The sequence below is a fragment of the Agelaius tricolor genome, unplaced genomic scaffold (genome assembly GCF_023055355.1).
Source record: "Agelaius tricolor isolate 1412-34295 unplaced genomic scaffold, bAgeTri1.0.p SCAF_89, whole genome shotgun sequence".
NCBI classification, from domain to species: Eukaryota; Metazoa; Chordata; class Aves; order Passeriformes; family Icteridae; genus Agelaius; species Agelaius tricolor.
The window spans coordinates 227539-252865 of NW_027269349.1; the positions used below are offsets into that span (position 1 = coordinate 227539).

Below are 25327 nucleotides of genomic sequence, written 5' to 3' on the forward strand. Positions count from 1 at the left end.
CACCCTTCTGCCTTAATAAAAGGCTTTTAAAGGATACACCTTGGCTAGTGCAAGGGCTGCACCCCTGATGGACTCCAGGTCACAAATTTTCACACTTTTATAAGTTTTGCTCCGTTTCCATATCGGGGTTCATTGTCCAATCCCATCTCCAGGTTGTGCAGTCCCACCCTCCCAGTTTGTTCCTCTCAATTCTCTATTGTTTGTGCTTGTGGCTCTGTGGCTGGAAAAAGATTGTTTGGTGTGACTAAACTCTGAACTAAACTCTGAAGAGAACTTGCCAACACTTTATGTGAAATTCAGAGTTACACACTAACGCAGTGCAGAACGTGGAAAACGTGAACGCTGAAACCGAAGGCATCAGAACTGTGTTTGTGCTGGAATAGTTCCAATTTCTATTTTCATGGAATTTAAAGCCTGGTTTGACTCTCAGGAACAGCACTAAGCCTTGGTGCCTGTTCAGTGTGTGCCCCTCTGGAGCTGTGTTTGCTGTGCTGGGTGTTCCTGCAGCTGCGGGAGGCGGCGCAGGCGCTGCTGCTGGAACAGCTCCCAGTTCAATCCCGGTTTAACCCTCAGGAAGGGCACTAAGGCTGGGTGTCAGTGTGGCTGGTGCCCCTCTGGAGCTGTGTCTGTGCAGTTCCTCTGGAGCTGTGTCTGTGCAGTTCCTGTGGAGCTGTGTCTGTGCAGTTCCTGTGGAGCTGTGTCTGTGCAGTTCCTGTGGAGCTGTGTCTGTGCAGTTCCTGGTGCCCCTCTGGAGCTGTGTCTGTGCAGTTCCTGTGGAGCTGTGTCTGTGCAGTTCCTGTGGAGCTGTGTCTGTGCAGTTCCTGTGGTGCCCCTCTGGAGCTGTGTTTGTTTGTGCAGTTCCTGTTGGCCCCTCTGGAGCTGAGTTTGCCCCGTTGCAGGTGCGGGAGGCGGCGCAGGCGCTGCTGCTGGAACAGCTCCCAGTTCAATCCCGGTTTAACCCTCAGGAAGGGCACTAGGGCTGGGTGTCAGTGTGGCTGGTGCCCCTCTGGAGCTGAGTTTGCCCCGTTGCAGGTGCGGGAGGCGGCGCAGGCGCTGCTGCTGGCGGAGCTGCGCAGGATCGAGCAGGCCGGCCGCAAGGAGACCATCGACACCTGGGCTCCCTACCTGCCCCAGTACATGGACAGCGTCATCTCCCGTAAGGAGCACCCTGGCAGGCACTGCCCTCGTATGGGAAACAGGGGTGTGGGGCCTGGGACCCCTCATTCACAGTTATCCATCCTGGGAACCCCACAATCACAGTCATTCCTTGAGGGAACCCCTCATTCACAGTTATCCATCCTGGGAACCCCACATTCACAATTATCCACTGAATGAACCCCACATTCCCACTCATCCACTGAGGAACCCCACATTCCCAGTTATCCACTGAGGGAACCCCACATTCTCAGTTACCCACTGAGGGAACCCCACATTCCCAGTTATCCATCTTGGGAATCCCACATTCCCATCTATCCTGGGAACCCCACATTCCCAGTTATCCACTGAGGGAACCCCACATTCTCAGTTACCCACTGAGGGAACCCCACATTCCCAGTTATCCATCTTGGGAACCCCACATTCCCATCTATCCTGGGAACCCCACATTCCCAGTTATCCATCCTGGCATGAGATTCTCCCTGCAGGCATTCAGGGCATTCCCAGGAGCTTTTTTCCCCTGGAAATGATTTTCCATTCATATTCCCCAGCTGGTTTTCCAGTGTCCGTGGTATTGAATCCTAATGGAACATGTTGGGATGTGGTTTGAGCTCAGTTAGACTGGAAGTCATTCCTGTGGGTCAAAACTGGCAAATTTGGGATTAGGTTTTTATGGTAAGCGTTGAAACTCTTGGAATGAAGGGTGCAGAGTTGGAGGAATTGAAGGGAATAAGAATTATTTGGGATCTAACAGACTTGTGAAAAGCTCTCTGCTAGGAGAGGGAGGAGCATAGGAAAGATAAAGAAATGTTCCTTATTCTAGCTCCTTTCTGCCCAGAAATGACCTGTGGGGCCTTGTGCTTCTCCTGTTCCTAAAGCTCTTTTAGTTTGGATGCATTGTGGTTTGTTTTGAAGGGAAACCTGCAGTGTGGCAGCAGAAAATGGGATTTGCTGGCTGTCCTGGATGGTCTGGAGCAGGCAGGGACACATCCCAGCAGAGCAGGCTGTGCCAGAGTGGCCTGGGCACTCCCAGGGATGGGCAGCAATCCATGTCAGAGCCAGATCTGTTCCAGACTCTTCTGTTCCTGGCTGGAATGGGCAGCAATCCATGCCAGAGCCAGATCTGTTCCAGACTCTGCTGTTCCTGGCTGGAATGGGCAGCAATCCATGCCAGAGCCAGATCTGTTCCAGACTCTTCTGTTCCTGGCTGGAATGGGCAGCAATCCATGCCAGAGCCAGATCTGTTCCAGATTCTGCTGTTCCTGGCTGGAATGGGCAGCAATCCATGGCAGAGGCAGATCTGTTCCAGACTCTTCTGTTTGGGGCTGGAATGGGCAGCAATCCATGCCAGAGCCAGACCCGTTGCAGACTCTGCTGTTCCTGGCTGGAATGGGCAGCAATGGGCAGCAATCCATGCCAGAGCCAGACCCGTTGCAGACTCTGCTGTTCCTGGCTGGAATGGGCAGCAATGGGCAGCAATCCATGCCAGAGGCAGACCCGTTGCAGACTCTGCTGTTCCTGGCTGGAATGGGCAGCAATGGGGAGCAATCCATGTCAGAGGCAGACCCGTTCCAGACTCTGCTGTTCCTGGCTGGAATGGGCAGCAATGGGCAGCAATCCATGCCAGAGCCAGACCCATTGCAGACTCTGCTGTTCCTGGCTGGAATGGGCAGCAATGGGCAGCAATCCATGCCAGAGCCAGACCCGTTCCAGACTCTGCTGTTTGAGGCTGAAATGGGCAGCAATGGGCAGCAATCCATGCCAGAGGCAGACCCACTGCAGACTCTGCTGTTCCTGGCTGGAATGGGCAGCAATGGGCAGCAATCCATGCCAGAGCCAGACCCACTGCAGACTCTGCTGTTCCTGGCTGGAATGGGCAGCAATGGGCAGCAATCCATGCCAGAGCCAGACCCGTTGCAGACTCTGCTGTTCCTGGCTGGAATGGGCAGCAATGGGGAGCAATCCATGTCAGAGGCAGACCCATTGCAGACTCTGCTGTTCCTGGCTGGAATGGGCAGCAATGGGCAGCAATCCATGCCAGAGCCAGACCCACTGCAGACTCTGCTGTTCCTGGCTGGAATGGGCAGCAATGGGCAGCAATCCATGTCAGAGCCAGACCCGTTCCAGACTCTGCTGTTCCTGGCTGGAATGGGCAGCAATGGGCAGCAATCCATGCCAGAGCCAGACCCGTTGCAGACTCTGCTGTTCCTGGCTGGGGCCCAGCGTCTCGTGCGAGGCCGGAGGGGAAGGAGCAGGGCAGGGAGGGCTGCAGTGAGGTTCAGCTGCTGCTGCAGGAGCAGGGAGCCGTTGCCAGCCCTGGTTTTGGTTGTTCTCCAGCCGGGGTGACCACAGACGCCCTGCAGAGCGCGGGCGCCGCCGCAGAGCCCGCGGGAGCCGAGGCCAAGGCGCAGGAGGAGGAGCACGACCTGGTGGATGACGACATCGCAGCAGGTGAGCCCCGGGATCATTAATGCTCCCAGCATAACGAAGGTGCTTAATTAATGCTCTCAATCTGCCCACAGCAGCTCTGCAGGAGTAAAGGGTCTCTGGGCTGTTGTCATCCCTTACACTGGCTCCCCACACCGTCCCTTCCGGGGCAGGAGCTGAACCAAGGGGCTGCATCCCGAGCCTTGGGTGCCGGGGCACACAGTGAGCTTTGTACGGGGACAAGAGAGGGAAAATAAGAATTTTCTGACACCTTCAGCTCAGTTTCTGATGGTCCCATGAGCACCAATGCTTGTTGATGGGATTGCCTCTCTTTTCCAACTTGGGATTCCCCAAAGCTTCCCCTCATAAAGATCATTTCTTAAAGTGATCATTTGCACCTCAGAACTTAAGGACAGGGAAACATTTTAGCTGAGGATCCTTAATACACTCCAGTGGTTTTTATTCAGAAGTTACTTAGAAAATTCGGTCTGTCCTCAAATTTCCTTTTAATGCCTGAAAAGTTTTTTTGGATAACTAAAAAGAGACCAAATGTTTTGTTTAAATACTTCACACATGGGCAGCAGCGTTTTTTCCCACTTGGGCATAAATTCTCCTGGCTCCAGTGGTCAGAATTTGGGAATTTGGTGAACTGGCTTATTCAGGGGATATTTTGAATTGTGTAAATTCCAGACTTTCTGATTTGGGTAACCTCAAATGAATTCCCAAGTGATTCATTATTTGTTCTGTGTGATATTACAACTGTTTTACTCAGAGAAATTAAATCTTTCACAAGGAAGCTCTGTAACAAATGGTAAGTGCACTTTTAATTGTAGTTGCTCCTGTTGGGCTTGTAGCAGTGTGAATTTTAACAACCTGGCTTCCTGCATTTTCCTTTTGGGATGGTTTCCTCTGAGCTCCAGGCCTGCTGCCATTAAAGCTTCCCAGGTTTCTTCCCAGCATTTTCCTTTTGGGATGGATTCCTGAGCTCCAGGCCTGCTGCCATTAAAGCCATTGCATCACTTCTGAAATGGTATTTTTTGGTTTGTGGGTCTGGTTTTGTGGGTGAGTTTTTGTAGGAAAATTGATGCCAGTGACTCTGAAACTCCACAATCCCATTCCTGCACATCAGAAGTCTGGTGGAAGGGTGTGTGCTGGTTTTGTCTTTAATTTTATTTTGGCTGCAACTGCTCCAAATTAAACCTTGCTCATCACTGCTTGTTCCAAGTGATCCCGTTGGGAAGTTGCCACTGAAGTTCAAATCCAGTATTAAATACCATTGCTCTGCAGACTTTATATTGAGATCCCATTAACAATAACCAGATCTTTAAAAAATTGAGATTCTCATCCCTTCAGTGAGGGCAGTTTTGATGGGTGGGCCCAGTGCTGTCAAACCTGGCTGAAAGGTGCCTGAAATTCCCCATCTGAGCAGCACAGGGTCCATTTTGTCTCTGCCTGTTTCCCTGGGAAGGCTGCAGCATCCTCACCCATTTCGTGTTCCCAGGTGCTGCTGCAGCACAGGGAAGCATTCCCTCAGCAAATTCCACTGAACTGCAGCAGATGGGAATGAAAAACACCTCATTTAAAGCAAAGCACATCTTCTACCTGCAATTAAAGAAATGAAGGTGTCATTTCTAATGCATGACAGCTCCCGGCTCCTAAAGAGCTCTGCCATTCCATTATTCCCCATTCAGAATCCCAGATATTCCAGAGCACCGGTTGCATTTGTTGTCAGAAGCAGCCGGCACCGGATTAGTGATGGCAGCCATCGCAGAGGATGGGCCGGCAGGGAGGAATTCCCAAATTCTGCGGGAATTGCAGCTCCCGCTGTGAGTGGAGCCAGCAGAGGGAGCCGCGCACCCAGGAACGGCCCAGCTTTATAAAACATTCTCCTGTTCCTGCAGCGTCCGTCTGGCCATTCCTGAGCAATATTTTCACTTGTGATTTATTTGGGGAGAGCCCTCTGCGTGCCGAGCAGATACCGGATCCCTGTGCAATGTGTGACTGCAGAATTGCTGCATTTCCCGGGCCTGGTGCAAGTGTGGAGCAGCTACACCCCGGAGCAGGCGATGCCCAGGGGCCCTAGGGCTGCTCAGGGCAGGGATGGGGCTCAGGTTGGGTTTGGGGGTTCCTGGCTCTGTGCCACACCCTCTGTGGATCCCTCGGAGAATTCCTTTAATCCTGTTCATGTGAGCTGGGCTGCAGCTCCTTCCCCAAGGGGTCTGCAAAGCCCATCAGGGGAGCTGGGGGCAGCTGCAGCCTGACCCAGGCTCACTGCAACCGAGGGGCTTTGGGCACCTCCTTCCTGCCCAGCCTGCAACCGAGGGGCTTTGGGCACCTCCTTCCTGCCCAGCCTGCAACCGAGGGGCTTTGGGCACCTCCTTCCTGCCCAGCCTGCAGCCAAGGGGGTTTGGGCACCTCCTTCCTGCCCAGCCTGCAATCCAGGCAGGTTTAGGCACTTCCCCCCTGTTTCCATCCTGCAATCCAGGCAGGTTTAGGCACTTTCCCCCCTGCCCATCCTAAACCATGCAGGTTTAGGCACTTCCCCTTGCCCATCCTGCAATCCAGGCAGGTTTGGGCACTTCCCCCTGTTTCCATCCTGCAATCCAGGCAGGTTTAGGCACTTTCCCCCCCTGCCCATCCTGCAATCCAGGCAGGTTTAGGCACTTTCCCCCTGTTTCCATGCCCCCAGGCCGCAGGGCTTGCAGTGGGAACACCAGGGATTGTTTTGTCCTTCCCTCAGCCTGGACTGGGATTTTTCCAGCTGCAGTCCCGGGGTTTTTGCCCTCCTGGCAGCACAGCTTGTGCTTTCCCGTGGAGCCATTGGGGTTATTCATTTCCTGCCCCTGATGGGCTGATCCAGGCCCCTGTCAGGACAATGGATCTGTGATTAAAGGGGCGCCCAGCATGGGGACAAAGCACCCAAGTGGCACGGCCAGGTGGGATCTCCTCTTCCAGAGGGGGTTCTGCTGCACCTCAGGGCTTGCCTTGGCTCGCTTTGGGTTCCTTGGAGTTGATTTTGGGGGTTGTTCTCTGTTTGAGGCAGCAAATCCTGCCCTGCAGCTGTGAGGATGGGGCTCGTGGGACACCGTGGGTCTTTCCCCCTGTGCTGGGTGCAATTGCTGTGGGGTGGATAAGGAGCAATGTCCTGGCACAGGGGCAGCAGCAGCAGGAGGGAGCTCAGCTCCTGGTGCCCGGGCTGGCAGCTTTCCCAGGGGAATCCACGCATTCCCAGCAGGATTCTTGGGCCGTTCCAGGTCGATACATGAAAATTCCCTTGGTGCAGATTCTGTGGCCCGCAGAGCTCGAGGGCTCCCCACCCTGGAAGTGCCCAGAGCCAGGCTGGGCAGTGCCTGGGCTGTGGATGAGGGATGGGCCCTGGGTCCCGCACAGCCCAGCCCATTCCGTGTGTGAGGGAGGCTCCCTGCGGCTGTGCAAGGGTTAACAGCGTGTGGGACAGGCTCCAGCGGCTCCTGGGCACCTCCAGCCGGTCCTGCCCTGCTTTGTTCCAGCCCCTTCGCATCCTTCTTCCTCCAAAGGCAGTTGCTATCGATTTTTTCCCTCTTTTCTGCCTCCCTTCCCATTGTTAAGGTTTCCCTTGTTTTTCTCTCCCTTTTGGCTCGAGCACAGCTCCTAAATTTTGGTTAATTCCTTGTTTTCCTCGGGAGCCCCATGGATGTCATTAACAGGGACATCCCGTGCGCTTCATTAATCCACCCTGCATTAATCCAGGGGATGCCTCCCAATTCCTCAGCAAACAGCACTTGGGGAGGATTAAAACTTCTTAAATTTTGGAATAAATGGTAGGGAATTTCCCAGGTTGCTGGAAATCAACAGCTTGGTGAGAGTGGGCTTTATTTGTTAAAATGAATCTGGTTTTGTTCCAATAATTTCTTCCCAGATTTGGGGATTTTACTCCAAATAAGAAAACCTCCTCTGCTTGGTGGGATTCAGAATCTCTGGACTGCGTTAAACTAATAACAAATATTTCACTTTTATGTAAAATTCGTAATTGTGGTTTTGTAATTCCATGGCTGCCATTTTGCTGGATGAAAAGATCCCTTTGGTTTAATGGTGTTATCCTAAAAGTTAAATATCCTGACATTTAATAGGAGGCTGGATGTGGTGATGGATCCTATATCAAAAAGATGCTTTTATATAATGCAAAGAACCTATCCTGAAAAAAACCCCACCTTTTAAAACCAAGAACAATTGCAACCTGTCAGTTTAAAGTGAGCGAGAAGCAGCCCAGAAATCCTCAGATAAACACAGAACTTTCTGTCTTTGCCCGTGGGTTCCCGCAGCGTGTGGGGGATATTTTGGGTTGCCCGGAGGTGTTTGGGGGTGGATGGGGGCGCGGCGGTGCTCGCAGGGCGCGGCCGAGGCGCCGATGCCAATGGCAGCGCTAACCCCGTGCCCCGTCCGTCCGTCCGTCCGTGTGTCCCGCAGGCTGCCCGGCGGCGCTGCCCCAGCCCAGGAAGGCGTCCTCGTCCTACGAGGAGCGGCGCAAGCAGGCCACGGCCATCGTGCTGCTGGGCGTCATCGGCGCCGAGTTCGGCGCTGAGATCGAGCCCCCCAAGCTGCTGGCGCGGCCCCGCAGCTCCAGCCAGATCCCCGAGGGCTTCGGCCTCACCAGCGCCGGCGCCAACTACTCCCTGGCCCGGCACACCTGTGAGTGCCCCTGGAACCCCTGGGGATGGGCTCCTTCAGTGGGATTGGGAGTGGGGAGTGGGAATGGGCTGGGAGTGCCCCTGGAACCCCTGGGGAGGGGACTGATCCGTGGGACTGGGATTGGGGAGTGGGAATGGGCTGGGAGTGCCCCTGGAACCCCTGGGGAGGGGACTGATCAGTGGGATTGGGAGTGGGGAGTGGGAATGGGCTGGGAGTGCCCCTGGAACCCCTGGGGATGGGTTTGATCTGTGGGATTGGGATTGGGGAGTGGGAATGGGCTGGGAGTGCCCCTGGAACCCCTGGGGAGGGGTTTGATCTGTGGGACTGGAAAAGGGGAGTGGGAATGGGCTGGGAGTGCCCCTGGAACCCCTGGGGATGGGACTGATCCGTGGGATTGGGATTGGGGAGTGGGAATGGGCTGGGAGTGCACCCTGTACATCCCCTGGGGAGGGGTTTGATCAGTGGGACTGGGGAGTGGGAATGGGCTGGGAGTGCCCCCAGCATCCCCTGGGGAGGGGACTGATCCGTGGGATTGGCATTGGGAATGGGCTGGGAGTGCCCCTGGAACCCCTGGGGATGGGTTTGATCTGTGGGACTGGGATTGGGGAGTGGGAATGGGCTGGGAGTGCCCCTGGAACCCCTGGGGATGGGTTTGATCTGTGGGATTGGAAAAGGGGAGTGGGAATGGCTGGGAGTGCCCCCAGCATCCCTGGGGATGGGTCTGTTCAATGGGATTGAGGAGTGGGAATGGGCTGGGAGTGCCCCTGGAAACCCTGGGGGTGGGGCTGATCAGTGGGACTGGGATTGGGGAGTGGGAATGGGCTGGGAGTGCCCCTGGAACCCCTGGGGAGGGGACTGATCAGTGGGATTGGGATTGGGGAGTGGGAATGGGCTGGGAGTGCCCCTGGAACCCCTGGGGAGGGGTTTGATCAGTGGGACTGGGGAGTGGGAATGGGCTGGGAGTGCCCCCTGCACATCCCCTGGGGATGGGACTGTTCAGTGTGCCTGGAAAAGGGTGGAATTGGGGAGTGGGAATGGGCTGGGAGCACCCCCAGCATCCCTGGGGAGGGGGCTGTTCAGTGGGATTGGGATTGGAGAGTGGGAACGGGCTGTGAGCACCCCCAGCATCCCTGGGGATGGGTTTGATCAGTGGGATTGGGGAATGGGCTGGGAGTGCCCCCAGCATCTCCTGCCTCCCCTGGGGATGTCTTCATTCCGTTTTCCTGGAAAAGAGCGGGATTAGGGAGTGCAGAGCACTGTCACTGCTTTTATCTGGTTTGTCCTTTGTTGTTTGTCACCTTCCACTGCCCCAGGGTGCTCCAAGTCCCACCCAGCCCAGCCTTGGGCACTTCCAGGGTGGGCAATCCAGAGCTTCTCTGGGCAAGCCTAAATCCATCAAGGAGTTTCTGTGCCTTCCAGTGGCAGGAGCTGGGATTTGAGTGTTCTGGAGAGGGTGGAATTCTCCAGGAATTCCAGCTGTGCCCTTGCCTGGCACCTGCATTGAGCCCTCACAGCTCTTGCCCAGAGGCCCTGGACAGCTGTGGCTGCCCCATCCCGTGGGCAAGGACAGCTCCCACCAGCCCAGGGTGCTCCAAGCTTGTCCAGCCTGCCCTGGAGCAATTCCAGATGGGAGGTGATTGATTGAAACTGGGGGAAAAAATAATCTGATCATCATTATGCAAAAAAAACCAAGTGATTTTCAATTATATTTTGATTTGATACCTGAGACAAGATCTGGTGTAAAAATAAAAGACTAAAAATCCACTGAGCAGAAAGGAATGAAGGGATATGGAGTCTTAACCCAGAAAATCTCCAAATTTCTGTCTCTCTGTGGAAAATCAGGGGAAAAAAAATCATCTAGAAAGGGTCACAATCAAGTTAAATCCTATTCTTGGAGTCCATCATTTGGATTTAGTTGGATCTTGATCAGAGTTCTCAGTGGCTCATTCCTGCCTGGGCTATTGATTTTGCCCAGCAAATAATTTCATTTTTTAAAACCCATTGGCAAACTGGGGATAACAAGGCTGCCTGGAGCCGTGTGCTCACAGAGATCCCACAGCAAGGAGAGGCATTTTGGGAATCCAGGGGCTTCTGTGCACTGACAAAAACTGATGAATTTGCACATTGGGGCACATCTGGGTTAATAAAGTGATGCAAGAAGCAAATGTGCCAGTGCAGAGTGAAGCACCTGCAGTAAAACTCTGTTTTAGCACCACTTGGAGTGGGAATGGCGTTCCCGGGCTGCCTGAGCAATTGTGCCCAGCTGCATTTCAGTGTGGAGAGGGTGCATGGGCGCTGGGGATGCACAGGTGCCGGGGTGCTGGGCTCTTCCAGAGCCTTTCCAGGGCTAATTACCTCGTCTGCCGACTCTAATGTGACATGTTTATTGCCCTAACGAACAGCTCATTAGCGCCGGGATGCTTCTGTCAATATTCATTCCTTGCCTCCAGCCCGGGCAGAGCTTTAAACAAAGATGTCCCAGCCTGGCACCGCCTCTGGTCAGGGCTGCTGCTGGGTGCTGAGGGCAGAGGGTTTATCTGAGCACCTTTTTAACCAGGGTTTGGTTTTGAGGCAGGAAATCAGCCTGGTGGCATGACAGGAGGGGATTTTGGGGGCTGTTCCACACGGATCAGGAGTGGTTGGTGTGAATTAACCAGAGAAGCTCCGTTGGCTTTTCCTGGTCTTGTTTAACAAACAAACCAAGCAACTTGTTGAGGACAGTTCAAGCGAACCCTGATAAAATCAGCAATTATCTTTACCACAAGAAGCAGCATTGAGGGGTAATAAATAACGATGGTGAGATAATAATAAATTACTGGCCAGCGCTGCCCTCCTCTGTTTACGTGTGAGTAAAGTGGGCTGTTCAGTTCAGTATGAATATTCCCAAACGTGCAGAGCCTGGGTCGAGGTTCAGGATTCCGTTTCTATTCCCCCCGCAGTGTGCATTGCTGCTGTTCCTTAGGCAGGGCTGTGTTGGGCACTCAGGCTGGCTCAGCCGCTCGGGGCAGGCTGGGCCGGGGGAAGGTGCCCAGGGTGCCCAGGGTGCCCGGGGTGTGTGCATGCCCTGAGAGCCCCGCTCTCCTGCAGGCAAGGCGCTGACGTTCCTGCTGCTGCAGCCGGCCAGCGCGCGGCTCCCGGCGCACAGCACCATCCGCCGCACCGCCATCGACCTCATCGGCCGCGGCTTCACCGTCTGGGAGCCCTACATGGACGTGTCGGCCGTGCTCATGGGGCTGCTGGAGCTCTGCGCCGACGCCGAGAAGCAGCTGGCCAAGTGGGTACAGCGTGGGTACAGCGTGCCAGGCTCGGGCGGCCCCCGGGGCAAGGACGGGCGGGTGCCGGGGAGGAGCCCTGGCTGCTCCATCCCCGAAGGGCCCAAAGCCTGCCTGGACAAGGCACGGAGCAGCCTGCACTAGGGGACAGGACAGGGTCCCCTGCCCGTGGCGTCCTTAAGGTCCCTTTCATCCCGGATCATTCCGTAATTCCATGAAATGTTTGTTGGCAAACACAGAATTTAAATGGCTCCTGCAATAAGGAGCTGCCCAGGGCTGTTTCCATCCCAGAAATGTGTTCCCACATCCATCAGTCTTGAGGGTTCTGACACTGTTCTAAGCCCATTTTATGTAAGTTCTAATTTCCTCAGGATACAAAGAACGGGTCTTTGCCCTGTGTTGGCAGGAGAAATATGGACAAATTGGATTACCATTGTTTGTTGTGTGAATTCCGGTGGTGCCGTGTAGTGTGACAGGAGGCAGCACCACCTCGTCCCTTCCCAAAGCCCCCTTTTATGTAAATCCCGACTTCCAGGATCCCAGCGCCCACAGCTCTTCAGCAAGTCCTTGTGCTGGTGTGATTCCACCCTCAGCTGTCAGGAAGATTAGTCTGGCTCTCCCTCCAAAGAGCAGGGAATAAATGAAGGGATCAGCGTGGAGCCTTGAGGAGCCCGGCGCAATTTTCCTCATGATAAATTGCATAATAAGCGCGAAAGCGTTTGCTTATTAATCCATAACAAGATTTAGATTGAAAATGGCCTGTTACATTGCTGACAGATCCAGGATGGAGGGAGATGGAAAGAAATGGAGCAACAATGTGTGCAGGGGTTAAGTGTGGATCTCACCCTGGCGGAGCCCCGCTGAGCTCCCGCTTTGTGCCGGATTTGCCGTGGACACAATAACGGCACACAGCTGCCGGCGCCTCTCCCGGAGGTTTTATTAAAGAGCTTTTATGTCAAGCTTCTGCTTTTAGATAGAAAAGAAGAAATCACGTTTATTGACCAGCAAAACGAGTGGGGTTCTTTTTTCCCTGCGGAATCAAGGGAATATCCGAGCTGTTAGGCAAAACTCAGGTGCTCGGAACTCCTCAGCTCGCCCCGGCTCCGGAGGTGACGCTGTGCCAAGGGAGGCTGCTCAGCTCTGAGGATGAACTCTGTTCTCCCAGCATTCTGAGCCTCTGGGGTCGTGGCTGGGACGATCATGGGAATCATTTGTGGCTGTGGTTTTGCTTTCTGAGTTAAGCTGTGTTTCACACAGATTCCACTTGTCCAGGCTGCTCCGAGTCCCATCCAGCCTGGCCGGGAACAATCCCAGGGATGGGGCAGCCACAGCTTCTCTGGGCTGTTGTGATGTGAGCAGCCAGCTCAGCACACCACCCTCGGATCAGTCCGTGCATTTCATCTGTGCCTTGGAGCGCTCTGACCCCAGGATGGTCTGGGGGGCGCTTTTGTCCTGGCTGCAACGCCAGGGCTGCCCCGAGCTCTCCCTGTCACATCCTCCCGAGGCATGCAGTTCACCAACAGCCTGTTGCTCTCCAGGAAAATGCACATTTGGTATTACATCCTGCAGGGAAAGCACTGCTGGTGTGGCACTGAGCCTTCAGAGAGGGAAAAAGGCACTCGGGGTTTGCTGGCTTTGGCAACTCCTCCAGAAGTTAACTGGGATAACTCCTTCCCTGGCTCACCCCTTTTCCATGGAACACCTCATGGACAGGGGTTTGGAACTTACATTTGCATGTGCTTTTCCAGGGAAAGGCCAGTGGGGACATCACCTTGTGGAGGAGACTTTGTTTAGTTTCACATTTGGGAGTTTTAATTTGTGCAGTGAGGGTGAGGGATGGGAAAGGAAAATAAACTGGTGGGGATTATAAACTGCTATTCTCTTCCCAAAAAATCAGTCAGAGAGCACAGGGGAGAAGGAGGAACCCCTTCCACAGGTTATCCAGAAAAATAAAGGCTGCCCCATCCCTGGAAGTGTTCAAGGCTGGACAGGGCTCGGAGCAGTCTGGGGTAGTGGAAGGTGTCCCTGCCCACGGCAGGGGGTGGAATAGGTGATTATAAAACCCCTTCTCCAACCCAAGCCAGCCCGTGAGTCCATGTTCCTACATTTTGGGGAATTTTTGGATAATGTGCAGGGCACGTAGAAATTTTATTTTTGCAGTTACTGGGTACTTACCACCTTATTGCTTTTTGCTTTTATCTTGTCACAGCCAGTAAAAGCCTTGAATTAAGGAGAATTACTCTGGCCAGGGGATTTTTCAGGCTGTGTTTAAAATACTGTAAAAGACCAAACCATAAATCCTTGGCAAGACGCCGTGGGCCTCCGTGGGGTGATATGTATTCAGCACATACAGATAATTTGTTAACAAGGCCTTTTGCCCACTTCGGACAGATGCACTTACTGTTTTCAATCTTCATGGTTAATTATTCGATTTGGGGTTGATGCTGGAACACCCTGACTCCTAATCACTGCTCTTTGTTGGGAGTCCATTATCCTGGAACTGCCGGAGTGCTCCCGGTGACCTTGAACTGACATTATAAGCTGGTTCTAATCTTTTCACTCTATATTTCTTCCCTTTGTGCCTGCCTTTGTGCGGCTCCCGTTTAGCATCACAATGGGGCTGCCCCTGAGCCCCGCGGCCGACTCGGCGCGCTCGGCTCGCCACGCGCTGTCCCTGATCGCCACCGCCCGCCCGCCCGCCTTCATCACCACCATCGCCAAGGAGGTGAGGGCACCGCGGGGCCGGGGGCTCTCCCCGGGCTGGGCAGGGTGGGCACCGCGGGGCTGGGGGCTCGGTGTGCCCGGGCACGGCCCATCCCAGGCTGGGCTGAGCCGCCTGGAGGTGAGGGCACTGCGGGGCTGGGGGCTCGGTGTGCCCGGGCTGGGCAGGGTGGGCACCGCGGGGCTGGGGGCTCGGTGTGCCCGGGCACGGCCCGTCCTGTCCCAGGCTGGGCTGAGCCGCCCCAGCCCCGCCCGGAGCCCAGCGGAGCTCAGGGACACACAGGGCTTGGTGGGGACATGGAGGTGACGCTGGGTTCAAGGGTGGCCTCATGGTCCTGGTGGCCATGGAGGAGGTGCTGGGTCCAAGGGTGGCCTCATGGTGGCCATGAGGTGGTGCAGGGTCCTGAGCCAGCCCTGGTGACCATGGAGGAGGTACTGGGTTCAAGGCCAGCCCTGGAGGCCCATGGAGGTGGTGCTGGGTTCAAGGCCAGCCCTGGAGGCCCATGGAGGTGGTGCTGGGTCCAGGGCCAGCCCTGGTGACTGTGAGGTGGTGCTGGGTTCAAGGCCAGCCCTGGAGGCCCATGGAGGAGGTGCAGTGTCCAGGGCCAGCCCTGGTGGCCATGAGGAGGTGCAGTGTCCAGGGCCAGCCCTGGAGGCCCATGGAGGAGGTGCTGGGTCCAGGGCCAGCCCTGGTGGTGGTGCGGGTCCAGGGCCAGCGCCGTGGTCCCGGAGGCCCTTCCCCGGTGTCAGAGCTGTCCCTGGTCCCCAGGTGCACCGGCACACGGCGCTGGCGGCCAACACGCAGTCGCAGCAGAACATCCACACCAGCACGCTGGCCCGCGCCAAGGGCGAGATCCTGCGCGTCATCGAGATCCTCATTGACAAGATGCCCTCCGACGTCGTGGACCTGCTGGTGGAGGTGAGCCAGGGACGAGGCTCCGCTCCAGGAGCTGCTTTCCGTGTGGACCTTGGGAGTAGGAAGGATTTGCTTTGTACTGCAGAAACTTTAAATGGTTGGGGAGAATATCCCAAGCTGAAGAAGGTCAAAGCCAGGTTGGACACAGCTTGGAACGGCCTGATCTGTTGGGATGGGATGACCTTCAGAACGCGATTGTCAGCTGCTGGTAATTTTTGTTTCCAAGGTGATGGACATCATCATGTACTGCCTGGAAGGATCTTTAGTTAAGAAGAAGGGTCTCCAGGAGTGTTTTCCAGCCATCTGCAGGTGAGCCCTTCCTCTGGGAACACTGTGAAGTAAATGATAGGGTCAGCAGCAGGATCTATTTCCTAATTAAGAGTGAAACAGTCTTTTAGGTGACACAACAAAGAGTAAAAGGTGATTTATAAAATGGGAGCATTTCCAGTATCTTTAAAGGTGGATAAATATCCCAGTCATCCTCTTAAACTGGTCCGGCCAATAAATTCTAATAATCACCTGTCGGCCATTACATTTTAATTTAATAACCTATTAAAATATGGAATAGTTTCATGGAAAGAACAATTATCCCGTTGCCAGGCTGGATCCTGATGGAATGATCTTTCTCCTTCCTGATGCTTTAAGTGGCTTTCCTTAAAACATGAAGGGAAGGATAAATGGGAATTAGTGCCCAATCTCCCTATTGCTGTGTATATTTATAGCCATCCAGTATTTTACATTCTCTGCTAATATTTCCTGGTTATAGCCAGTGTAAAAATGATCCAGCACCCAGCGATGGAGAGAGCCCAGGGGGAATTGCCAGCAGGCCATAGCAGGTGGGGGATCTCTGCAGGGATTCCAGGGTAGCACCTGCAGCATCCCATGGCTAATCCCTCTGATTTTCCCAGTGTTCCCATGCTGGACTGGAGCTGTGTGGCCAAATCCCTGGGTCACAGTTCAAGGATGGTGGTCATACCTCAGGGAGGGACACGCTGCCCTGCAAAGCTGCAGCTGAGCTGCAGTTCCCTTTTCCCTGCACAAAAACCAGGGATTCTCTTCCTTCCCTGCTGCTCTTTGTTGGTTTTGCCCCGTGTTTCATCTGCCTTCCTTGCCAGCTGCCATCCTGCAGTGCAGGACGTGTCTCGTACACAGCAGTTGCTGTGGCACTGGGAATCCCCAGGAACCAGGAGACAAGTCTGAAGGGTGGCTGGTTTGAAGCCCTAAATATGCTCAGCAGTGCAGTTTTGGGACTGATTCCAGGTATTTCTGGTGCATTTTGGTAGAGGAAAATTTAGCTGCAAAATTCCAGCACACTTTGGAATGTGGCTGGCACTTCCACAGGTCTGCTCTCCTGTGATAAGGCACAGTGATATCCCCAAGGATTCGAATCTGCAATTAGGATTTAGGGTCTCTTGGGTTTCAAAATGGTGAAATTCCTTGGAATTTGCAGCTGCTGGAATTCCAGTAAATGCCACGTAGTCACACCGTGTGTTCAGGACTAATGCAGCCTTTACCCCAAGGGTGTTCCTGGAGTACAGAGTGTGTGATGGCCCATTTCCCTCTTCCTTTTTCTTTATGCCCATCAGAAACTGATGAGTTTATTTATTTCTCCTTCCACTTCCCTTCCTTCCTGTGTGACTTCCATGGGCAATGCCCTCTGTCATGGGCAATGCCCTCTGTCTGTCACACAGAGGATGGGCACTTTGGCAGTTTTACTGAGGTGTTCCAGCACAGGGAGGGCACACCCATGGCCATCAGCTGGTGGTTATCCCATAGATTATTCCCAAAAAATTAAATAAATCTGATGGGTAAATCTCATCAGGTTCCATGGTAACATCAGCTGGTTTGAGCAATGCCAGGTGTTACACTGGCAGCGAGTGCATCTTTAAATCACCTCTGAGTTCCAGCCCTTAGTGAGTCCCAGATGGGTGTGACGTGCCAGTGGCACCCCAGATGGGTGTGATGTGCCAGCCCCAGCCCAGATGGGTGTGACGTGCCAGCCCCAGCTCTCAGTGGCACCCCAGATGTGCCAGCCTCACCCCAGATGGGTGTGACGTGCCAGCCCCAGCTCTCGTGCCCGTTGTTGTGCCCCCAGGTTCTACATGGTGAGTTACTACGAGCGCAGCCACCGCATCGCCGTGGGCGCCCGCCACGGCTCCGTGGCCCTCTACGACATCCGCACGGGCAAGTGCCAGGTGAGAGCGGCTGGGCTGACCAAAGGGACCCCCGGGATAAGTAGGACAGGTCCTCTTCAGGGTTCATTGCTACTCATGAGGTACAAAATATTTCCAGATAGATTACTGTGGGGCAGCACCATCTATTGGATACAGATTCCTGCCTCTGATTCTATACGTAATTTCTCACAAAGGCAGATTTTTGTGGCTGCTCAAAAACATGGAATAACTTGAAAAAGCTGTGCCAATGGAGAAAAGCTCAGGGTTTTAATTTCCTTTCCTGTGAGGGGTTTTGAGATCCTGAAAAGCATTTTGGGTTTGGTTTTTTTCCCCTTTTAATTTTTTTAAGAAAGATGGTTGTAGGAACTGACTGAGAATTACTTGGAATGATCAATAGGATGATGGATATCAAAAATCCCCCCTTATTAACAAAAAATAAACCAGCATTTATCTAGGAGGGGGTTTCCCCTCAGTAAAATTTACTATGTTAGTAGACTGTATTATGACTATTCCAAATGCAAACGCTGAATCTATTTTTCCATAAGTCCATATCCAAGCAGGTTCTTTCTCCTCCTCCTCCCATGAAATGAGTTTGTGACCCCTCCCTGGGTGTTGCTGCTGGCTCCATGGGGTGTTTGGGGCCGGGCAGTGCCCTTCCCATGGCCATTGATCTGTCCTTCAGCTGCCGGCTGCTCCCAGGGCTGGGTGTTGATTATTCATTCCCACAGCAGCTCACAGGCTATTGACCCAGAGCCGCTCGCTGCAATGGCTCTGCTCCCTCACCCATCTCCATGATGCTCCTGATAAACTGCCTGGGAGCTCCGTGCCTCTGGGAGCCAGCCCGTCCTCAGCCAGGCCTTCTCCCTCTGGGAGCAGCTCCTCCTCAGCCAGGCCTTCTCCCTCTGGGAGCAGCTCCTCCTCAGCAGGGCACCAGGGAGGGTCCATGCCCTGCACTCAGGCGCTGTCCCACACGGCAGCACCAGCACCAGCAGCAGCAGCAGCAGCCTTCTATATTCCCCCTCCATGTTCCCCCTCACACATTCCCCCTCCATGTTCCCCCTCACACATTCCCCCTCCATGTTCCCCCTCACACATTCCCCCTCCATGTTCCCCCTTGCACAATCCTGCTCCATGTTCCCCCTTGCACAATCCTGCTCCATGTTTCCCCTCACACATTCCCCCTCCATGTTCCCCCTCACACAATCCCCCTCCATGTTCCCCCTCACACAATCCCCCTCCATGTTCCCCTTCACACATTCCCCCTCCATGTTCCCCCTCACACATTCCCTCTCCATGTTCCCCCTCACACAATCCTGCTCCATGTTCCCCCTTGCACAATCCTGCTCCATGTTCCCCCTCGCACAATCCTGCTCCATGTTCCCCCTCGCACAATCCCGCTCCATGTTCCCCCTCACACATTCCCCCTCCATGTTCCCCCTCACACATTCCTGCTCCATATTCCCCCTCACACAATCCCGCTCCATGTTCCCCCTCACACATTCCCCCTCCATGTTCCCCCTCACACATTCCTGCTCCATATTCCCCCTCACACAATCCTGCTCCATGTTCCCCCTCACACATTCCCCCTCCATGTTCCCCCTCCATGTTCCCCCTCACACATTCCCTCTCCATGTTCCCCCTCACACATTCCCCCTCATACATTTCTGTTCCATGTTTCCCCTCACTCACTGCTCCTCCATATTCCCCCTCACACGTTCCCCCTCACTCATTCCCCCTCACACATTCCCCCTCCATATTCCCCTCACACAATCCTGCTCCATATTCCCCCTCACACATTCCTGCTCCATGTTCCCCCTCCATGTTCCCCCTCACTCATTCCCCCTCATACATTCCTCCTCCATATTCCCCCTCATATTCCTCCTCATATTCCCCCTCTGTATTCCTCCTCCATATTCCCCCTCACACATTCCTCCTCATATTCCCCCTCATATTCCTCCTCCATATTCCTCCTCCATGTTCCCCCTCCCACATTCCCCCTCAGAGATTGCAGGGATTCCATTCTGAAGCTCCGAATTCCTCCCGAACCAGCTCCATTTGAATTTTGGGAATAAGCAGCAGCAGTATTTGCTGTGGGATCCCTGCTTTCCCAGCTGGAGCAGCAGTGGCTTTGGGCAGGTTCTTTAGCTCCTGAAAAGCCTGGACAGGTGGGAGCTCGGGCTCTGAGCGAGGGTTTCCCTGCTGGCTGGGGAGTGATCCGGCCCCTGGAGGATCCAGTTCCCCACAGAAGGGCTCAGTATGATTTTCTCCTGGTGTTTTTCCTGGAGCACCGGATCAAGCCTGTGCCTGCCGTTCCGCAGCCAGATCCCTGCCCGGGCTGTCCCGGGGCTGTCCCTGCGCCTGGCTCTCCCGGCGGGCTGGGGAGCCCGGGCTGTGCTGCTCCTGAGCTCCATCCCTGTGCTGGGCGGCTCTCCCGCCATTCCAGCATCAGGTGAGGCAGAGGTTAAACTCGAGCAGCTTCCCAAAAAGAAGGTGGAGCTTCCCTGCGCACCTCGGAGCTGCAGCACAATCCGATGATGACTATCGATCCCTTCCTCCCTCCCTCCCCAGCTTTTCCCTGGCTCTGGCAGTCCTGCTCCAGCGGGGCTCCATCTTGATCAGGGCTGAGATGAGATCTGGGATTTGATAAAGATAATTGATGCTGCACAGGGAATTGGAAAACAGTTCTGAGAGCAGCAGCTCCACCTGGAAATGTGCCCTTTGTTTGCCCAGCTCGGAGCCCCACGGCCACAGCCCAGCCAGGCACACAGGATTGAACACAAATGGCAATTTTTATCCCAAAATAAACCACTGGGATTAATAATTATAGCTGTAATTCATCTATAACAATACTAAAAGGATTAGGCAACAGGATTAAGGTATCGTTGAACACAAGCTCTGTTTGCACAATTAAACACTAAAATAATATTAAATTCCAACCAAATTATTAATATTTTGTATAAGATTCCTAATTACTAACACACAGCTAAAAATCCTGCACTTAAAGGTGCAGTAACACAGGAAAATGCTGATGCCATAAATACTATTTTACATCAAATTAAACACTAAAATGAGGCTGGAGAGAGAGATTGCAGGTAACTGAATTTTAGGATACCTGATAGTTGCTTTTGGAATGATGGGAAAATATTCATATTTTCCCAGGTAAATTCTTGCTGAGTACCGGAGTCTGGCCCAAAATCCCCCAATTAATTCCTCAGTACAGGTTCTTTAATTATCTTCTTTTCCTTTACGACTGTATTTGGGTCTATAAGGAGAGACTCTGAAATATTCCATTTTTATTGATTAAATCTTGGGATTCATCATAAATATTTAGAGCTGCATTTCAGAAATACATGTAATTTTTGTACCTAAAACCTGGGTCATTTGCACCGGAAGATTAAAGGGAAACATAAGTTATTTTGGGTTTATTTCAAAGCAAAAACTACTTTTAAGCCTGGGCTGGAATCAATACTGTTTGGTCCTGGGTCCTTCCAGAATTAAAATCCCAGCAATCCGAGCATTAATTGGATTGTGCAGGGCTGATTTTATTTCAGTCCTGGATGCCTTGGCAAAGTTTGATTTATGTGGAAGGCAGAAAAGGATTTAATATTCCATTTGGAATGAATTGTGGCTTGGCTTAATTAATTACAGGGTAGAAGATGCTGTTCTTGAAAACAGCGCTTTAAAGGTGTTTATCCTGCACTCCACACCTGCATTTCCAGGTCATGGAAAGCACATCCTGAAATTTCAGAGAAAAGGGAATTCCTGAGTGTAACCTCAACTGGATAAAGGCCTTTTCTAAACACAGAAACAACAGAGGAAGGGATTTTCATTGATTTATATATGAATCAAATTATTAAAGGTGCTGAAACCCGTGTGGGTTCATAGAGATTTCCCTTACATTGCTCCAAAAATAGGGATTTCTTGTGAAAGGCGTGGTGGGACCATTTGGTATTGATGAATATAGAATTGATCCGGTGTTCACATCACCTTCAGTGGCACGGAGCAGTTCAGGGGATTCTTTGCCAAGCGCTGGGTTTGGGGTTGGGTGTCTGGGATTTCTGCAGCGGGCGCTCCCAGGAGTGCTCCCTTCCCGTTCAAGCCCTGGCAGAGGGAAGCTGGAAGCAGCTGCTTCACTTCCTGCTGGAAAACACAAGCTAAGAGCACAGAAATCCTGGCTGGGAAGGATTAGCATCAATTAGAGAAGCACTTCCTTTAAATAACAAAGCAGCTGGATTCCCTGAAGGATTTGTACTTCTTGGAACGTGTTCCAGGAGTAAAAAGAGCAACAAGTGTGCTGCTCCTATTGATTTCTACCTTTGTCTCACCAAAACATATTTTATTGACAAGTGTTCCGTGCTTGTTAAGTGCTAAAGAGCGGGATGGGGCTAAACTAATTAACTGTGGGGATCCCATTAAAGCGAGAGATCCGGGGTTCACCCACCTTTTCCACCAGGAATAAATGAATATCTTAATGGATTGTTAATATATCAGGCTCATTCCAGGTGCACGCCCCGAGCAGGGCTTTTAATAACCTGGGCATGGGCACAGGAGCCCTGCTAATGGGGTTTTGCTAGCGCTGGTCCAGGAGGGAATGGGATTTTCCAGGAGAAAATCATGGGGCACCTTGGGCTTCATACAGACTTGGGCTTTTTGGTGCTTTTTGGGGAGCTGCTGTGGGAGAGGAGCTCTCTGGGGAGGCATTTCCGCGGGGGCTGTTGTTGTGGGGCTGCCAGCTGGTGGCTGTCCCTCATTGCCGTTGTGTGCCCTGTTCCCAGACTATCCACGGCCACAAGGGGCCCATCACTGCCGTGGCGTTCGCCCCCGACGGCCGCTACCTGGCCACCTACTCCAACTCCGACAGCCACCTCTGCTTCTGGCAGGTGAGCACACCTGCGGGCTTTGTCCCCTCTTTACAGCATTTCCAGCAGGGAGAAAATCCCCACGGAGGGCAGGTCACAGCGGGGCTGGGCTCGGAGCAGCCTGGGCTGGTGGAACGAGCTGGTCCTTGAAACCCCTCCCAGCCCAGACACAAGGGGTTAAACAGCCTCTGTGCAGTTCTCAAATGTGACCTCGTGCGCTGGTGATTTTTCCCTTCCGTGTCCCGTTTGGCACGATTATTAATGCAGGAAAATCAGGCACATTAGTCATCCTAAAAGGGTTATTACTCAGGATGATTTAAATTGTGAAAATGTCAGCGGGGCTCGCACGCTGCCAGCCCGGATGCCGTGATTTACACTGTGACACGGGAGAGCTGGGACAAGGGTGGCTGGGACAGGGCGCTGCTCGGGATTCAGGGCATGGCAGTGAAACACCTGGGGTTTGCTGGGCACAGGAACCCCAGGCTGCCATGCTTGTGGGGGCATGGAGAGTTTGGAGCTGGCACCAGCAGTGCTCAGCCTGTTTCCCAAGAGTGGAAGCCAGCAGACCCCTGGAGGTGTCCAAGGTTAGACAGGCTTGGAGAGCATAGCGGGGATGGCCGGGTGGGCTCTGAGGTCCCTCCCACCCAAAAGAGCCCCTGCTCCTCTTGCTGGGCAGTGTCAGAGCCCGGCCCCCGTGCTCTCTGTGCTGTGGGGACCCTCGGGGCCGGGCTGAGGCAGGCTGTGTCCCCAGATGAACACCTCCCTGCTGGGGAGCATCGGCATGCTGAACTCGGCGCCCCAGCTGCGCTGCGTCAAGACGTACCAGGTGCCGCCGGTGCAGCCGGCCTCGCCCGGCTCGCACACCGCGCTGCGCCTGGCCCGCCTCATCTGGACCTCCAACCGCAACATCATCCTCATGGCCCACGACGGCAGGGAGCACCGCTTCATGGTCTAGGTGAGCATGGGCAGGGAGCTGCATGGCCTGGGTGAGCATGGGCACAGGGAGCTGCATGGCCTGGGTGAGAGCAGGGAGCTGCATGGCCTGGGTGAGCATGGGCACAGGGAGCACGGCTGCATGGCCTGGGTGAGCATGGGCACAGGGAGCACGGCTGCATGGCCTGGGTGAGCATGGGCACAGGGAGCTGCATGGTCTGGGTGAGCATGGGCACAGGGAGCACGGCTGCATGGCCTGGGTGAGCCTGCCCGGGCACCAGGAGCTGTGCCAGAACTGTGCCAGGGAGCACCGGGACCTGGCAAGGGCCTGCCAGGGTCTGAGGGGATCAGCTGGGATCTGAGGGGACCCTGCCAGGGTCTGAGGGGATCAGGCAGCATCTGAGGGGCTCAGCCATGATCTGAGGGGCTCAGCCATGATCTGAGGGGATCAGGCAGCATCTGAGGGGATCAGCTGGGATCTGAGGGGCTCAGCCATGATCTGAGGGGATCAGCCGGGATCTGAGGGGATCAGGCAGCATCTGAGGGGCTCAGCCAGAATCTGAGGGGATCTTGCCAGGATCTGAGGAATCCCTGCCCAGCTGTGAGGGGTCCCTGCCCAGATGTGCGGGAGCCCTGCCCAGCTGCGGGGGCTGACCCGTCTTTGCCGGCCGGCCGGTGGCTCTGACCGCCTTTCCGTGCCTCCAGCAGGAGAGGGCGCGGGGGCGCTCCGGGCAGAGCGGGATCAGGATGCAGGAGCAGGAGCAGCTCCTCCCGAAGCCGGCCGAGCCCGGCCCCGCGGCGCTGGATGTCACCCGACCCCTTTTCCCTGCGGAGCCTCCCAGAATGTCAGTGTTTACCAAAAAGGCTCGTGTTTACATGGACGTGCTCCTGGTGACCGCGGAGTGCTGTCCCCAGAGCCAGGCACCTGCCTGGAATGGGGCTGGAATGTGGGGCCGTGGCCTGTGCCGATCCTCCTTCCTCGGGGGATTGGAAGTGCTGCTGTGCCCAGGCCCGAAGGAAAAATGATAATACAAGTGTAAATAAATAATTTAAAAAATCTGTTCAATGGCAGACTTGGAAAAAAGCAGTATTTATATAGAAAGGTGGTTTTTGCCACCACTGCAGGTATTTATTTAAATAAAGGACAAAGGGGGCCATTTTGAATGGAAAAATTATCAAAATTATGGAAAAAATGAATTATTGACTGGATGTACTGAAATATTTCCTTCAGTAGGAATATTCCTGTGTGACACCCGCTGTGACTGTGTTTCCTTCTTACATATCTGATTCTGTGGAATATTTTGTGTGAAATTTTCTGTTTTCTGCTCATGGAAAAGAGAAAAAAATCTCTCAAATCCTTTTATTTCAGTATCTCTCTTTGTGCAGCTTTTCCTTGGCTGCAGAGCTCGGACCTGAGGCTGGCACTACCTGCTAAGCTAAACACGGTACTTGTTCCAAAAGTGAAGGAATCCATTCTTCACATGGCTCCAAAAGAGGAGATAGATGAGTATCTGTGTAGTGCCCAGGTGGGATTTGCAGCCCAGAAGCTCCATGTCTGTGTGCTGCTCCCGTCAGGAGGCTCAGAGCCTGCGCAGGGTTGAACCCAGGCTGCTGAGGTGGGTCTGTGCCAGGGCTGTGCCCATCCCTGCTGCCAGCTTCGCGTGCCCTTGGCGCTGTTGGCCTCTTCCCTGTGCGTGTGCAGGTGTCCCTGGATGAGGGGGGGAGGCAGTCACCCTGGGATGGTCCCCGCTTCTCCACCAACCCCTGCCCTCTGTGGATCAACATTCCTGGTGTAAATTTGCCTGTGGAATAAAACTGGACTGAAACGCGTTGGTTTGTGTGGGTGTCAGTGATCTCCTGCTGATGGTTCTTTGCCCACTCATCAGGAATCTCAATTTCCCCCGTTTCCTTTGGAATGAGAGCAGAATCCTGCAATGGTTTGGGTTGGAAGGATAGTAAGAAATCCTGTAGGAAACTTCACCAGCATTAATACTTTTGTCTGAACAGCAACAAAAAACCCTCATGAAAAATCTGGAAGGGAGCCTCCGGTGTGATAAATTGACACTCGGTCCAGCGGTTGCCTGGAGCGCGCTTTGAAGCGGGAGAGGCTCCTGGGGAACTTCCCCCTCTCTCTGATGTCTGAAAATTAAAAATTAATCCGCTATGAAAAATTAAAAGGTGAAACTTTCTGCTCTTTCAGCA

The 25327-nt window shown here is 53.8% G+C and overlaps 1 protein-coding gene across 2 annotated transcripts in view; it reads left to right on the forward strand.

The window, feature by feature from the left end:
- The window catches only part of WDR7 (WD repeat domain 7), a 44510-nt gene extending 19555 nt beyond the window's left edge, over positions 1-24955 (forward strand). The window contains exons 19-29 of one of the 2 annotated variants that reach the window (XM_071418702.1): positions 1033-1156; positions 3493-3606; positions 8029-8250; positions 11338-11524; positions 14130-14247; positions 15013-15162; positions 15386-15468; positions 17255-17354; positions 22109-22213; positions 22944-23147; positions 23831-24955. In XM_071418702.1, the coding sequence (XP_071274803.1) occupies positions 1033-1156; positions 3493-3606; positions 8029-8250; positions 11338-11524; positions 14130-14247; positions 15013-15162; positions 15386-15468; positions 17255-17354; positions 22109-22213; positions 22944-23147 (1407 nt within the window). In that variant the 3' untranslated portion in view covers positions 23831-24955. The remainder of the gene's footprint in view (positions 1-1032; positions 1157-3492; positions 3607-8028; positions 8251-11337; positions 11525-14129; positions 14248-15012; positions 15163-15385; positions 15469-17254; positions 17355-22108; positions 22214-22943; positions 23148-23830) is intronic. The other variant, XM_071418701.1, reaches the window with a different exon arrangement.
- The last annotated feature ends 372 nt before the right edge of the window (positions 24956-25327 follow it).